The 16,668-nt window shown below is 38.4% G+C and overlaps 1 protein-coding gene across 8 annotated transcripts in view; it reads right to left on the minus strand.

Annotated features, from left to right (window-relative positions):
* Positions 1-15,921, minus strand: part of LOC18442356 (RING/U-box protein) — a 45,169-nt gene extending 29,248 nt beyond the window's left edge. For 6 of the 8 annotated variants that reach the window (XR_016057575.1, XR_016057574.1, XM_088869545.1 and 3 more), the window contains exons 1-4: positions 15,676-15,921; positions 15,120-15,227; positions 6,609-6,694; positions 6,323-6,413 (exon numbers count right to left, since the gene is read on the minus strand). Coding sequence is in view for 2 of the 8 variants with exons in the window: in XM_020672197.2 (XP_020527856.1) it covers positions 6,323-6,413; positions 6,609-6,694; positions 15,120-15,188 (246 nt within the window). In the remaining 6 variants the exon portion in view is untranslated. The remainder of the gene's footprint in view (positions 1-6,322; positions 6,414-6,608; positions 6,695-15,119; positions 15,228-15,675) is intronic. The other 2 variants (XM_088869548.1, XM_088869547.1) reach the window with 1 other exon arrangement.
* Positions 15,922-16,668: the final 747 nt, after the last annotated feature.

Raw genomic sequence — 16,668 nt, forward strand, 5'->3', positions numbered from 1 at the left:
TATCTGATTTGGATCCACTTTCCTTCTTAGATGGACATAGAACCACCTGTCCCCCATCTTTGACAAAGGAGAAAGTGCTTTTAAACCCATCATGAACATACGCCTATCATACTACCATGGTCTTCTCGATAATAAATGACATGTCCCATACCCTGTCTTTGTAATACTTTCCAACATAAAAAGAAACTAAACAACGTTTAGAAATTGATATCTCATTTCCTTTCTTGAACCAAGCTAGCATGTATGGCTTTGGATGACTCTCTATTTTCAACTTCAGCTTGTCTACCATCTCCTGAGAAACAATATTTTTACAGCTGCGCCCATCAATGATAAGATTACAAACCTTCCCATAGGTCGTGCATCAAGTGTCAAAAATATTAGTGCACAACCAATTTGCCTTGTCGACTACTCAGGTTGTAATCTGGTTGCACCAGATTACCAAAGCCTCCTCATGGTCACTAAATGTCACTCCAGGCTCTTCCTCCTTAGGTTCCCCATCATAAATAAGGTCTCCATCAAAAGATAGCTCGTCGTCCTCTTCAAGAAACTTCTCAATAAGATTTACAAATTTTTTATGTGGGCACTGATAAGAGACATGTCCGATTCCCAAATCGCACTGTTGTCAAGGTGCTAGTGACTAGAATAGGCCCCAACACCCACCGTATGCTGCTGTTTGGACTGATCAGCAGGTCGAGAGGACTGGTTTTCCATTGAACTCGCTTCCACTATCATATGTACTACCTTGGGCTATGCCCCACCTTGATTATAGATGCCTTTGCTGAACATCAACCTTAACTGCTAGGTTACAAGCTTTATCTAAGGTCCAATAATGTTGTAAAGCCACCACATCTTGGATGGATATTCTCAACCCACCAACACAGCGAGTTGCGGTCTACCCGCTTTCAACCACATCATGACGAGCCATGATTGATAAAGTTCATTAGTGTACTCCTCTACACTCTTTTCTCCCTGATGAAGGTTATTCATCCTATAACAAAGGGATTGGAGAGAAAATTTTGTACGTATCTTTCTTTTAATTTCTTTTTCATCTTCTCCCAGGTATTAGTTTTGAGCTTTTCCCATTCTCCCACTTCTAGCCCTAAGTTGTTTCCACCATGCCAAGGAGCCCTTCTTCAATTTTATAGCAATATAATTTTTATTTTTTTATTATCGAGAACCTCCTTATGATAAAAAACTCTTTCTATAGATTTCAACCAATCTATAAACACCTCGAGTTGAGGCCTACCGGCAAAATCTAATATATCCACATTCAAATCAACATCCCTCAAGCAGTGTGCCGCACATCTAAGCCTTCTATTGCTATCCTCATCACCCGAATCCACACGCCAAGTGCAGCAATGGAAAGGGTTGCACTCCAGATCTTCTTGTCAGAAAGATCACCATCTTTCCCATGATCGATGCCCACGAACTGCTGTTGTCAGCTGCTGAACTTGCCTTATGAAGTTCTCAATTTCTTCATATATGTTTTGCAAAATCCCCCTTCCATGAATCTTCGCGCTGCCATGGCCGTGATGAAATCACAAACCCTAGGCAGAGAATCCACAAAAACTCGATGAAATCAGCAAGATCTAGGCTGAATTGAGAAAAACTTGGCCTAAAATAGAAGACACTAGGCCGTAGTTTCTTGGCCTCATTGTTGAAAAAACCTGAGCTCTAATACCAAGTGGATGTGGGAAAATTGATGAAAACTGTAAAATCTGCAAGAAAACAAACCAAACACAAGCATCTATTCCAAGAAACCTAGGGTTTCTTCTCCACACCCAAGCTATAGGATTCAAGAGGCTAGAGATTCCACTTTTATTTTTCTTAGAAATAGATCACATGAATGGCCTCTAGCCTCCTCGCACCCCACTTCATTATTATTTGTTTATTGTTCAAAGGACATTATTTGTCCATACAAATAAGAAACTGACCCCTATGTCCTAACTTAAGCACAAAAGTCCACAATGCCCTTTATCGAACTTAAAATGACCAATTCAGTTCCAACTTAAATGTAACTTAAAAATAAACACCCTAACTTTAAATAAAATACTTAGAAAGTTCCTAATTGGTCCAGTAAATAAAAGTATTAAAAATATGAAAATAAACCTAAAATGGCTAGAAAATTATCCCAAGCAGTGCTTCCTCTGCTTATTCTTCTTGGTAAGCCTCCTATGATTTACATCCTCAAAGTATGTGAGAGAATTAGGAGGAATCTGCTGCTCCCAAAGAACATACTCATTGCCCTGAACCCTTGAGGTACTTTGCACATCATCATAAAAGAAAGTCTTAGCCATTCAATGTTTTATGGTTGATGAGAGATCGATGGATCTCATTGCTTGGTGGAACCTGAGTGGTGGGGTGCCAAAGTTGTATTCTCTTGCAATGAGAGTGCTGTCACATAATGTCGATTCTTCACGTTTCGAGCAATGTTGCAGCACTTACAACTACATACATAGTGCCAAGACGGTGGTTTATGTGCATAATAACGACTGGTTGTTGAGAAAGGTGCATTTGGATACAAACTAACTTGTGAGAATTGAAATGCTCGCCCAATGATGGCCACCTTGAGGATGACATAGAGGCAGTAATTGCATTAGATGCACAACTCGAGGCTGATGATGATGCTCATCTTGTAGGGCCCATGCCTGCCTCATATTTAGCCCTCGCCAATCCATCAGATGGATCAACTCATGCAGGCAACAATGCAGCAGCCCTGCCCAACTGGCCAGTCACCTTCTCCACTAAACCCCACTTCTACTAGGGAGTCACGCCAACGTGCACTCTAACCAAGTCCCTCATTGTCTGTCCTTAGGCGAGAGAAAGAGGTAAATCAAAAACAAATGCACCCGTGACAAGAAAGAGATAAACTAGAAGCTGCTTGATCAGGTTTGTCAACATCTCTCTCTCTCTCTCTCTCTCTCTCTCTCTCTCTCTCTCTCTCTCTCTTTTTAATGGAATATCTCCAAGAGATATACACTAAAGCCATGTCAATGAAAGACTAAAGAGGTTTAATGATGAAATTAAGTTTGCTTCTTATCATTGCCCTACAATCTCATTTACTCAATTATTTCTGAGACTTTCTAGCTGTAGAGTATTCATTCTATGTGTGTATACAGATAATGCTAAAATGAGGAATATATATTTTGGACTTTTTCAAATCACTTAAAAAATTATCTGTGTACGGCACTCTCTACAAACATCCCATATACATATAGTACATATATCAAAGACTGGTCCCAGGCCACTCCCATGGCAGCTCTCCTAAGGTAGGGAGATTCAGCCATGGGTCGATCCTCGGCTCCCGCACTTGCTCCTGCTCCAGTTCCCTCTCCCACTCCCAAAAAACTAGGGGGTGGATGATAAGGATAGGAAAGGTGCTCAGGGAATCTTCAAAAGTTCCTTTTTGAATGCCCAGGACATTTTAAGAGTTCTAAGCCTACAAGGCAAAGGCGGAGAATTAACATTAGGACTGAATGTTAACCATGCACCTATATAAAATGAAGTCCAAATGAAGGGATTTGTCTAGGAACAAAAACTAGTCAAAGCGTATAGGAAGTACCAAGTATGTAAGGACATAATGCCTGTTTTTGGCGTACAACTACAAAGAAGTTAGGGATAGGGGTCTAGAGGAAAACTCATAGAACAAAGAAGGTCAAAAGGTAGGGAAGGGGGCAAAATACTAGAGGAAGGTACATAAAACTAGTAATTTGAAGTAGGGAAACCTAGGAAGTTGTTGGTGGTGGGATTGGGGAAGGTTGTGGATGTAGGACAAAGGATCCATGATTAGGAGGGGCTTGCTCTAGAAAGTATCTATTAAAAAAAGACGGATAAAAGAAGATAAGTTTGTAATATTAGGCTTGTTTGGATTGGTAATTAATTTTATTTGGAATAGATCGTCTTATCTAAAACTAAGGCTTCATTCTACGAACGGGACTATTAAGATAGGCACTTAGTTGAGCATATCAAGAACCGAGCAATAGAAGAGCGCACTATCGCAAAAGCCATTGTGCAGTAGCATATACATTTTCTTGCCGGGACGGAGTTGCATCAGCTTAGGATATAGATTCAGCTAAGGAACGGAAGCTTAGCCAAGGCTACTCCCCCGTAGGTCATTTGGTAAGGCCTAGCCTCTCCTTTCACTCGAGCTAAAGACTCTCCCGTCGGTGTCTAAAGTCACTACGATCTCAATCTTTATTTCCTTGAATGAGGCTCCCTATATATAATAGGAATAAAGGGCTCCAACCAAAGTTTCTTTCCTTTTGCCGTTTAGGCTGCTTGGACTACCAAAGAAGCCCTACTCCTACTATGCTACGGCTAATAAAAAAATGGAGGGTCCTAGCTTATATAGAGTTATTAACTCAATAAATAAGAGCAGCTAGAGTCCGGTTTGTTTCTTCTTTCTTTTTTCTTTTCCTTTGTTGCTTGCACAAGAAGTAATTTCGGTTAAAACGCGGTGCGACTCGGAGGCCATAAGACTTCTTGGTCAGGCCAAAAAGATTGCCAACGAGATGCTCCTACCCCATCATGCCTGGCCCTTTACCTTAAGAAGAGAGGGGTATGAAGCATGGGAAACAATGCAATGAGTGTATTATAGGTAACCTTATGGAGTGGTTGCTATTGATTGATCAACACCAGTGAATTGTGCTTAGACGCTTCATAAAACTGCTGAATTACTATAGGGGCTGTTTCGCTTCTGCCAGATCTGGTTTTGCTTCCCCCCAAAGGCTCGCTCAGTGCTTGCATACTTCTCTTGCTAGCTCCACGTTCCCTACATTAGTAGGCGCTACTTAGTTAAGTTAGGTGAGCCTCGGGGGTCTTGCAGCTCCTGAATGCTATGCTATAAAGGGAGAATCCGCCGAGGAGAAGCCAAATAAGAGGAGGCTAATGTACGTTCATTCTGGTAACTAATATATTTTGGATAATATTATCTTGCTAGCTGTTATGTAATTTATTGTATTATGTATAATATTATTTGATTGTAAAACTTTTCAACGAATTCAGTTATTTTTATCTATTTCTAGCCAAAACATGTGATTTTCAGCAAATTACTATGAATAAAGTAAAAACTGCTTTTTAAAAAGATAAAACTTATGTGGAAAACTGCCTATAGGTTTATCTCAGATAACTTTATAGTGGACAATGTCAATCAACAGACAATTCATTATCATGATTAATTTTATTGAAATAGTGAATTATCAGTGACAACAAGTACATCCACACAGGCCCCTGGTTGGTAAGATTTACCAAGGACCAGGTTAAGTGTACGTTAGCATGCTCAATGATGCCTGGGATGTTTCAAAAACTGATGCCTAAATGATAAGAATTTGAACATGTAATAACTCCAAAGGGCAGACAAATATTTGACCAACATCTTTTTCTTTTTTCCTTATAAGTTCCCATTTGTTCTAACACCTCCTTTTCATGGTTTATCAATACTTACTATGGCCCATATTAGACTTGGGTTTATGGTGGCTTTGGAAGAAATACGTCACTGGGGGGAAAATACATAAGAATCTATCACTACTTAGTGTCTGTGAGATTTGATCAGATTAGTCTCTGAGTGATTCGAGACAGAAGACGATGACCGTTAACAGATGCACAAGACATTGTGTATATCTACACAGATTCATGAAATATATGCGAAGACCACTGGGATGAGGGTCTCTAATAATTTTTTCCTTCCCACTGTAGCTGACAAGAGATTTTGATACACACTGGAATGAATCGCTAATTTATTGTACATCTCTGAAGGTTCCATAAGATTTTCAGAACTTATCTCTTGGATAAAAACCAATATGCAATCTCCAAACATAGATAAGGCAGTTAATTATTTACATTGTTCCTGAAAAATGTCACTAGGAATAAGATATCCTAGAGTTAATATGCAGATCTATTCAAGAGTGAAAGAGCAAGTCCATGTACAGCTTCCAAGGCTGTTTTGTTAATTATTTACATTGTTCCTGAAAAATGCCATTAAGAATAAGACATCCTAGAGTTAATATGCAGATCTATTCAGGAGTGAAAGAGCAAGTCCATGTACAGCTTCCAAGGCTGTAAAAACAAACACATAAGGAAGAATTAAACAAGTTCCATGTCCACTATCTGACATCCAGATGCTAGCAACCAGATTCCAATGAATGAGACTAGCTGAGATGCATGTGCCCGAGAGTCAATGCTAAAAACATTCATCAGAGAGTGCAGGCACAAGCAAAAGATATGTGCAAAATGCATCTATTGGCTTAAATTTAACACATTATAATACGAAAATAAGTACTAAAACTGCAAAACAAGTGATAGACCTTATAACATGCTTACTTACTGGAACACATGTAATCAATTGGAATTCATTCTTGCAAAGAGGACAGAGATTTGTTATGGTTGCCCAATTGTCAATGCAAGCAAAACAAAACCTGGTATGAGATTAAAACAAAAAGATAAATAATAAATAAATAAATAAAAGAACCACATATCACTTTCTCTATATAAGCCAAACATCCATTAAAACCTATAATGAAATAGCTCACTTCCACTTTTTACACCCCATTCTACTGGGAACAAGGAATAAAAAATTTAAAATGAAGTAAATATTCTTTTCAAGAATATACCAATGTTTACAGCAGTCCAAGACCCCTCGATCAATAATGAGATCCATGCATATCCCACATCTATCATACTCAGAGACATCATCATCCTACACACATTAAAATTGAAAAGCTTCAGATTTACAGCAAAACATTTAGCAAGAAAAGATATTTGGTCATCATACTAAAGTAACATATGCAATCAAGGAGCCACTTGTTATGATGGTAAATGATCCTCTTATAGCAGGGTTCAAAAACCCGGCCAAGTGCACTCGAACTCATCTGAGAAGAGGAGTTCCCATGTACCAACTTGGGTAGATGGGAACCTGTACAGTACTTGGGTGAGTACTGCACACATCATACCTCAAAAAAATTAGCAAAACAAGAAATATGGTCATCATACCACAGTAACACATGCAATCAAGGAGCCACCTGTATTGTAAATGATCCTCTTATAAGCAGTGTTCAAAAGCACATATTCGTATGTTACTATCAGTGTTTGAAAAATCGCCGATCCGAATCGAAATCGCTCCATCCGGACCGGATATTGTCCAAAGCGATCCGGATCCAATGATATATTGGGATCCGGAAGAACCAGATTGTCTACATTATTTTAATGTAAAATTTATTTTTTAATATAAATTTCTTACACATGCAGCCACCGTTCATATTATTTTAATACAAATTTCTCACACGTACCTGCAGCAGCCACCATTTACATTATTTTAAAACTTCTTACACGTACCTGCAGCCACCATAAGTATCTACCAACCACCATAATGAGCATGCAGCTTTACATTAAAGGCTAAGAGATAGAGTTTTATATGGCTATTTTAGCCTTTAAGCGTTGGATGTGGGACTATCCGTGCTTGCTTTTCAAGTGCGATGGAAGACTTATTTGGACCTCATTTATAAGAGTGTGGATTCCATAAGGTTGCAACCTTAAACAATCCATTTAAGGTGCACCTCCAAATTTCATTGTAGCATATAATTTTGATGTAAAAATATTATTAAGATTATCTCAAAATCTATTTTCTAATTATAAAATTTTAAAGTCCAAAAATGATTAAAATCAAGTAGATCTATAAACAAATGAAAAGCTTGAAAATGGACGGTCTAGATAATGTGTTGTAAGATGCATCACTTTTGGGACTCAAAATCCTTTCTTTTTTCATAGTCATACATCTCGACATTGAGACGATCAATTAGAGGGTTTTTCAATACTAAAACAACATTTTCCGATAGATTTTTGAGGTGCATCCGTAGTTCTACATTTTAAGGTTGCAACCTTATATAAACTTTTTCCTTTTTCGGTATAAAGGCTTAGTTGGACTAAGGCAACTAATTTCTTTTAGAAACTAAAAGAACACTATTTTTAAATATTCATAATGATTTTTTAAAAATATTTTGAGACAAAATTTGCTGATTTGGCTGATTCTCCTAATTTATTGTTAAATTTTTAGATTTTTAAATTAGATAATATTAGAAGACAAATTTCAAATTTATTTTTATTTGTATAGTAAAATAATGATAAAAGAATAAAATACATACCAATAATTCTAATTTTAATGTATAATATTGTCTTTAGTTAGATTTTAATAAATATTTGATGAGAATCTTCATACAAGGAACGAAAATCTCAATATTCGCATATTGAGGAAAAAAAATGTAAGTTAATAATGTAGTACGCCCATTTCTTATTGGACTATTAAAAAAAACATTTATAATGAATTTTAATAATTTTTTGAGATTTTTTTTAAGGCTTAATCTATCTGATTTGGCGGACGCCCGATCCAAATCGTCGATTCACCGATCCGGATGGATTTTTGGGGTGCCCGATCCGGGGCACCGATCCGCTTTTTAAACCACTGGTTACTGCAGAACTTGGGCAAGTATATGGGAGGAGGAAGGACAGAAGGGAAGGGGGGTGTTGGAGAGATCCAACCCCCATTTTTGCAAAATATTGTCCATTTGAGCCCCAAATCGACCCCTTTCGCACTCTAGTTTCAGATCAGTGACTCAAAAAGCGGACCGCCCTAAGCGGTCTAGAAGGCCTGGGCGCATTGCCCAGGCTTAGGAGGCTAAACTAGGCGGACGGTCCCTGGGCGGCTGCCTAGGCGATATAGCACTGCGCCCCGCCCAGAGATGGAAATGGATTTTTTTTTTAGGGTAGTTTTGGGGTTGTTTTGAAAAAATAATGTTTTTAAAGGTGGGTTTAGGTTCATTTGAAACCTTAACCAACAAGAACCCATTTTAGAGAGAGAGAAACCTCAAAGCAAACTATATTTTGTAATTTTCATTGGATCGAAGTGTTTCTCAAAGTTATGGGAAATGGATCGAAACATCACCCATCAAGATTAGATTTAGTTTTAGAGTTTTTTTTAGTCTTATTAGAGTGTTTTTTAATATTTTAGAACTAGAAAACATCTCAGCGGTGGAAGTTTGGAGTTCGAGCACTCAAAGTAAGTGCAAAACTTTATTTTTTAAATTGCTTGTATTATTTTGAGATGTCTTCTTCAGGATCTAGTCAAAGTGGTGATCAGGGTTGGAAATATGGATATAACCCGAATCTGAAAGACAAAAATTGTATAAGATGCAATTATTGTGAAAATGATACAAAAGGAGGCATAAACTACTTTAAGAAACATCTTGCCGGTATTAAGGAGAAAGTTGCCCCTTGTAAAAAATTTCATGAAGTTATCAGAGAGTAGATTAACCAATATATGAGTTCAGTAACACACAAACAGGAAGAAAATCCTTGCCATTTGGATAGGTCTATTTCTGGTTCTGCTAGAAGAAGTGATCTGGGTTAGAAGTATGGTCATAACCCGAAACCAAATGATAAAAATTGTATAAGGTATAATTTTTGTGAAAAATATACCAATGGGAGTATTAACCGATTCAAGAAACACATTGCCGGTATTAAAGGGAATGTTGCTTCTCGTAAAAAAGCTCCTGAAGCTATTCAGGATGAGATTAGACAATTTTTTAATTTAGTAGAACCAGAAAATGATAAAAATGAGCCTTGTTCTATGGAAATATCTTCTTTAGGTTATTCTAGAAGTGGTGACCCGGGTTAGAAGTATAGTCATAACCTGAATCCGAATGGAAAAAATCATATTAAATGTAATTATTGTGGAAAGGATACTAATGGGGGAATTTACCGGTTCAAAAAACACCTTGTCGCTATTAAGTGGGATGTTGCTCTGTGTAAAAATGTTCATGAAGCAACCAAAGAGAAGATTATATAATATTTGAGTTCAGGAAAGCACAAAAATATAGAAAAAGGTAGAGCAGCCACATCTGCACAGAGTAAGAGGGAGGTAGAAGAAGACGAGGAATAGGCAAATTCAAAAGAAACAAAGGAGGACGAGCGTTATGTTGAAGAGGGAGATGACTCTGATGATGATGGCCTCGAATCTAATGCATATGATGAAGTTTACCCAGCTCCTTCAGATGATGACGATGATGACTGCAGAATGAAGAGTTGAAGACGCTAGACTCTTTGGTGTTGACTGTTGACTATTGAGTCCTAGACTGTATATTTTCTTTTTCTTATTTTTAGTTTCTAATTTCTACTATCTAACACTTGTGTGCATCAGTGTATGCTTGTATGGTTTTAGCATTGTATGAAAATATGGATTATGGACTATCATATTCTCCTCATTCATGGCAATATCAAATATGGATTATGGATTATGTGTTATATAGTTATATTATTATATTTAGTATATAGTTATGGATAAAAGCATAAAGATTCTAAATTTTATTTTTTCTACCAGGCCGTCCAGGTTCTGGGCGCCTACTTAGGCACTGGGCGGCCTGGACCCCCACGCCTGCCTAGGTGTCGCCTAGCGCTTTTTGAAACGCTGTTACAGATTTAGCTTCAAATCACTAGATCTACCAATGGAGGCATTAGATCCAAAACAAACAGCATGTCATATTTTTCATATTTTGAAAATAAAAAAACTAGGAATTTTTTTGCCCAATTTTGGAAAGCCTTGATTTCTTCGATTCTAGTAGCCAATCTTTGATGATATTGAAGCTTAGGATCATCTATGTGTTCTTGACCATGCATAAGCTAGTCCCTCCACAAAAAGAAAAGAGGAATTTCAATTCTTGTTGGATTTTCTAATAGTTCAAAAATTTGGAAACCCTTGGATCTCATAGATCCAAAGTCCGATCCCAAAAGTTGTTTGGGGTGTTTTCAATTTTGCTGCATAAGGAAGGTTTGGTCCAGATTTGAAGCCCCAAGTCGCACCGAGCACAAAGATCCAGATTACAGCCTTAAAATTTAAGGTAAATCTTACCCTTGTTTGGAGTAGATCCTGAGGTTTCACCGAGTTAATCGGAGCAGATGAAGAAACTCCAGACAAAGAAGACTAACCCTCCAAAGAAAGGAGAGATAAAGGTGAACCTGGAGCTAAGCTTTGAATGGGAGTAGATTGAAGATGTTCAGGGCAGACCTCTGGACTTGGGAGAGGGGAACTAGGGTGCCTAGGGTTCGTATGCTATAGTCTTGGGGTGAGGGGTACGATTATGGACAGGATGTGAAGGTGAACATCCATCTTCTATGTGGAGGCATCCATCCTCTCCACTGTGACCGATGAGACACTTGTCCTTCCTCAAGGGAGGCCACTTGGGTATGGGCACTAGAGAGGGTGGTGCCTATACCATAAGGGGGTTACATGTCAAAAGGGCCAACTAAGGTAGGTGGGTAAGGGGGCTAGATCAGACTGGGTAGGTTCCAAGAGCTCGCCGGCCAGGTTATGATGAGAAGGATGCGGTGGCTGCACATTAGATGGAACAGGGAAGGAGGGTACCAGAGAATGTGACACTTGGGTACGGAAGGGCAACTAACTATCTAGGAAAGGCGGGTAGCTAGAGGCAGCTATAGGCAAAAGAGCATTTAAGGAGGCCTCAGACATTAATAACATGGTCGGCACTGTCAAGAGGTTCATCATTGCGGAAGTCTTCAAGGAGGATGAGTTGGATCTTGCGATGTCTTTGGCACCTAGTGAGAATCCACATACGGTTGGAGAGTGTGTTTAGTAGATTGCGGTGCCGGTGGATCATGGTTTTGGGAATGGATCTGAACAGGGCCCTGGGCATTTCTTCTCTGTTGCCTATTGTGCACCATGGTCCAACCTCTACCATGGTCAAGATCTCTATCCTATGTGTTCTCGAGATCCACTTTCTTTCACCCATGGCCACTCTCCCTATACTCGCTAGTTCTCATTGCTACTGTTGCACTTTTGTACACAAAACTTCTGGAGTAATCAAGATCGATAGAGGAATTTCAACATGGAGGGAGGACTCAATTGAACCCCAAAAGATTTCTAATGGATGATCACGGAACCCCCACAACAAGCTCCAATTTCTTTGAACACTTGTTGATGCCACAGGTCATCAGGGATGCCTTTAGCTGTAATCCATATTTTCTCTTTTTTCATTGCTCCCATAGATTCCACCCACTTTTTTAGCTTCAGACAACCCCCTTTGAGGGAGAGGTTTTGGAAGGTTAAGGCACTAAGAGTAGCCTCTTCTGAAGAAAAGGATATTAGGATATTATTTGAGGAAGAGCTCTGCAATGAATGGACCTGATTGGAGGGAAGCTCCAGCCACTTTTAAATACCTCTAACTTCGTTTCTTTGGGGGTGGAATTGGGCCAACAGGGACTGATCCAGGATATACTACGTTCTTCCAATTCTAGGTTCTGGGTTTTGGAGTAACCAGAACTGAACATGGGGAAAGCCATCTTTAACTAAATGTCCCCAGTTATGGGGACACTAGGGTAGAGGATTACTAGCTTTGGTTGAGGAATAAGTTAAGTGAGAAAGAGATGGAGGGCTGCTTAGAATGGTTTTAAAAGGTGGGAAAGAAGTTTGCTATATGGAATTTGAGTAATTTTGCTTTGACAGGGTTTGGAGGTACCTTAAGGGGACCAACAACGTAGGTGTAGGACCCAGACTTCTGTGAGATTTGAGAAGGCTTAGCTTTGATCAGATAGTAATAATTGTGGTAGAGATCTTGAAAGCTGGACTGTTCCTTTGAAGGATTTCGGTGGCGGCCAAGCTATGGTCCATTAGGAACCTCTAGCTCTAACCTAAGAGCCCTCTAAACCCCACTGGGGGCCTCACTGTCTTACGGGACAAGGATGACAGGCTCCTCCTACACCTCCCCACATCTTCCTTCACCAACAACTGGCAGAACCTCCTCAACCTTAATTAAGGCCATGCACTATAACTCCTTCCTGGTCCCCTCCCACTGAAGGAGTCCTTAAGCTAAACATTGATGTATGATGCTTGGGAAACCCAGGCCCCGCAGGTATGGTAGTTTACTTAGAAACCAAGAGGGTCAGACCTATCTTTTTTCAAATATTTAGTTATCTCCAACTCTAATTTTGCATAATCTATAGCCATGCTAGAAGTTCTTCAGATGGTGTTCTCAAAATTTAGAACTAGGGTTCATAGCAGTGGAAGGAGTTAAAAGAAGTGTTATCGCATGGGAATCATACAAGATTGAGAGCCCTTAGTGCCTCCATCAAATATTTGACAATATACACTCTTTGAGAAAGGATCACAAGGTGGCCTTCGGCCAAGTACATAGAAGTGCTAAGCATCCTGCAGACTCTTTGGCCAAGCTAGGGGCAGTCAGTGCAACCAACACAGCAAACTAGCAGGTATGACCTCTAAACCTACTACCCCGTTGCAAAAACCCCAAGCCCCTCTCTTCTCCAATCCCACTTTTATCTCAATTTCAACTTTTACCTTTTCTTAACTTTTGTTTCTTCCACAACAATCGCTAATTCTTATTTCCTCAACTATCTATCCTCTCCCGGTCCACACATGTGTGAGAGAAACTAGAGTATATTCCAATGAATCCATGCTCCAAAGAGGAACAAGTTGAAGACAAAGAGGCTGCACAAGCTGGTAATGTTCATTACAATATCAACTTGAGGAAGAGTCATAAGGAGGGAGATCAATGATTGTAACCCAATCAGCCTCGACTAGATTTTCAATAAGGGCCCAGCAAATGAATGGCTGGTGGAGTAGGAAGAAGCGGTAGTCAACAGGAGGGACCTCGAAGAAGCGGTTGCAAACGAGCCCCATGACCTAGAGGTGCAAGGAACTAACTAGGAGGATGAGCAAAAGGCACAGGTAAGGGGAGCTGAGGCGCAGGATGGTGGGACCTCCACTAAGGAGGAGGCCCCAACTTGAGGGCTACAAAGGGCAAGACATAGCTATAGCTATGAGCAGCATAGTCCACATAGCCAGAGACGTAGCCTACGACTAAGCCAGCTACTCAGCCCAGGTGGTGAGAAAGAGGCCCCAGGAGAGGGAAAGATCCAAGGTGGGGTGAGCAGGTGGGCTATTAGTGGCCAATTTGACTGAGGTGCCAGTCTAGAAAGGAGGTACCTCTAGGATAGGGATTCCTCCCTCTATCTGACATATATTTGGTGGCAAGGACCCCACCTTAATAGCGAGACCCAAGGGTCTGATCTCAAACAACGCTCCTTTTATTTATAGGTATATAGTTTGTATATTTGTTGTATAGAATATATGTGGGATGAGCTTGCATTTTAAATGCATTTTATACTCCAAGTGCTTTGTATTTCATAGCTTATAATTCAGAGCTATTGTATACATAATTTCTTGCATAATTTTTTATTATGCATATTAATTTTCCATCATTATAGCTTTTTTAAAAGAAAAAAATTTTCTTTTTTCTTTTTTCTTTTTTCATTTGTCTTTTTTCTTTTTTCTTTTTATTTTTTATTTTTTCTTTTTTCTTTTTTCTTTTTCCTTTTTCCTTTTTTCTTTTTTCTTTTTTCTTTTTTCTTTTTTCTTTTTTCTTTTTTCTTTTTTTCTTTTTTTCTTTTGGTTTTGGGGGTGGGGGAGAGGGGGAATTGGCGGGGGATCTTCCCCTTTCTTTCTGATTTTCCCCGAGTCCTTTGTGGACTATTCGACTCAGACAATGGCCGAGTACCAAACCTCAGCACATTTTTTGCACATTACTTACAAGTTATTAATGAAGTTCTTTATTGGGGGTCACAGGGAGGCTAGAAGCTTCAAAGTTACAATTGTGAGAGATCCACCAATGCAAACATATACACACAATAATGCATATTCCAAGGTATGACCAGAACCAATACAAAAATAATGACAGTTTTACAAAGAGAAATATAGGCTAGTGTCAATCAGGAAAGAGATGGTTCAAGAATATAGAAGCCAACTAAGAAATTTTTCTAATGTTAGCCTCCACTGACCTTTAAAGGACACGAAAATCTACCCTAACACAGAGAAAGAAATGTCCAGATAAGACATTGAAAAAAAGATATAACAAAAGATCTCAATAATAAAATAAAATAAAGAAATCTAACCTCAAATATTTTTGTAAATTATACTCATTATATATATAAAATTTAACATTTCTTCAAACACTTCAAAGATTTTGTACATGGTATCCACATTGAGAAACCGCACTAGTTAAAAAGAGAACAACTGGAAAGGGGTGAATAAGGCAGGAAGTTACCAAATCTTCCTGGACTTCATAACCAGCTTCATTAAATTTTCCAAATTCATGCTCTTCGGAATCCATCATAAACTTCAATCGAGCCGCTACTCCCACTCATTAAGTGATCTGCCAAATAACATAGAATTACAGGCATTGGGTGTTTGTTGTCAAAATCGTCAGTTAGTGCGTGCACTTACTTATATCTAGAAAAGAGTTCTCGAGAGAAGACCCCCTACACAAAGACTCATAATCATTGTAATTCACATAGATGAATGGGGGAAAACAATATATACATAACCAACATATATAAGACTCTGGAATTGAAATATAAATTATATTTCACTACCGATGTAAATCATTGAATTTACCGATAGTAGAGAAGAAAAAAATCAGTAATAGTTCATCAATAATAGTTTAACGCAATAAATGGCACGCTTTCTAAAAGTAATTGATTCTATTATTCGTTTTTTGAGGAGATTTGAGTAAATGGAAGTCCCCAAACCACAAATTTACAGAGAAACGAGAAGGAATAACAAAATGAGATGAAAATTTTAGTAGCAGAAAGATAAGTTACCTGAAGGTGGAGAGCGTCATTTTCCTACAATCGAAGGAGGGAGTCATGGTCATGCGCGCGACTTCACAGATGCTGGGTGTTTTCTTTAACGCGGTGATTCTTTCTTGGGAGACCTTTCAGAGCTAGAATCACTCGTTTATAGCCCTTACTCTCTCCCTCTGACTTGGATGAATGGGTTTGGTTTCTGGTGTGATCTGTACCATATGCTGCTGTCTTCGCTCCCCTCGTTCGTTTGAAAGAACGCCTTCTGTCCCTCCGTAACGTATACACCAGTATGGTACGTTTGGTTCGCCGGAAATGGTTTTCCATCAAACATTTTCGTATGAAAAAATATATCGGTAGTGTGGTTGTGGGGACCATTTCCGCATCAATTAGTTCGTTAATTGATATAAAAGGATGACTAATTGGTACGAAAATATTCTTACACTTAATTACATGGGAGAAATTTTTTTATGTGAAAATTTTTTTAAAAAAATAATTTCACATGAACCAAATTTAGATGTGTTTTTATATATGTACTTCTTTTAGGATTTGAAACTCCATTTTTTTTTCACACCTCTAATAGTCAGGGTTGAGATCATTGACGGAAAAATTGGGCGATCTAACATGTGGCTACTACCTGAATCGGGTTTCGTCCGATTTTGATGACCAGCCGAGTATTTTAAAACAAAAATTATATAAAATCTCAAAAAATAAAGGATTTTGTTTGTATAATATTTGTTAATGCTTTTCATATTAATACTTATTTTTATATTTTTGTCATCTTTTTTGAAAAGTTTCAAAAATACCCTTGACACAAATTGATTCTTTAAAATTTATTTTTTTCATTAATTATCAACTTCATTTAGATGTGCTTTATTTAATTATTATTTAAATATCTTTTTAATATTTTATTAGATTTTTTTGTATTTTTTATTTATTTATTTAGCATTTTTTTTACCGCTCGAGAATTGCTCAGTTAGAACCAATGGTTTAAAAAACGGATCGGTGACC

This window comes from Amborella trichopoda, chromosome 1 (assembly GCF_054954075.1).
Source record: "Amborella trichopoda isolate Santa Cruz 75 chromosome 1, AtrichopodaSantaCruz75HAP2 v2.0, whole genome shotgun sequence".
In the NCBI taxonomy this organism is placed as follows: Eukaryota; Viridiplantae; Streptophyta; class Magnoliopsida; order Amborellales; family Amborellaceae; genus Amborella; species Amborella trichopoda.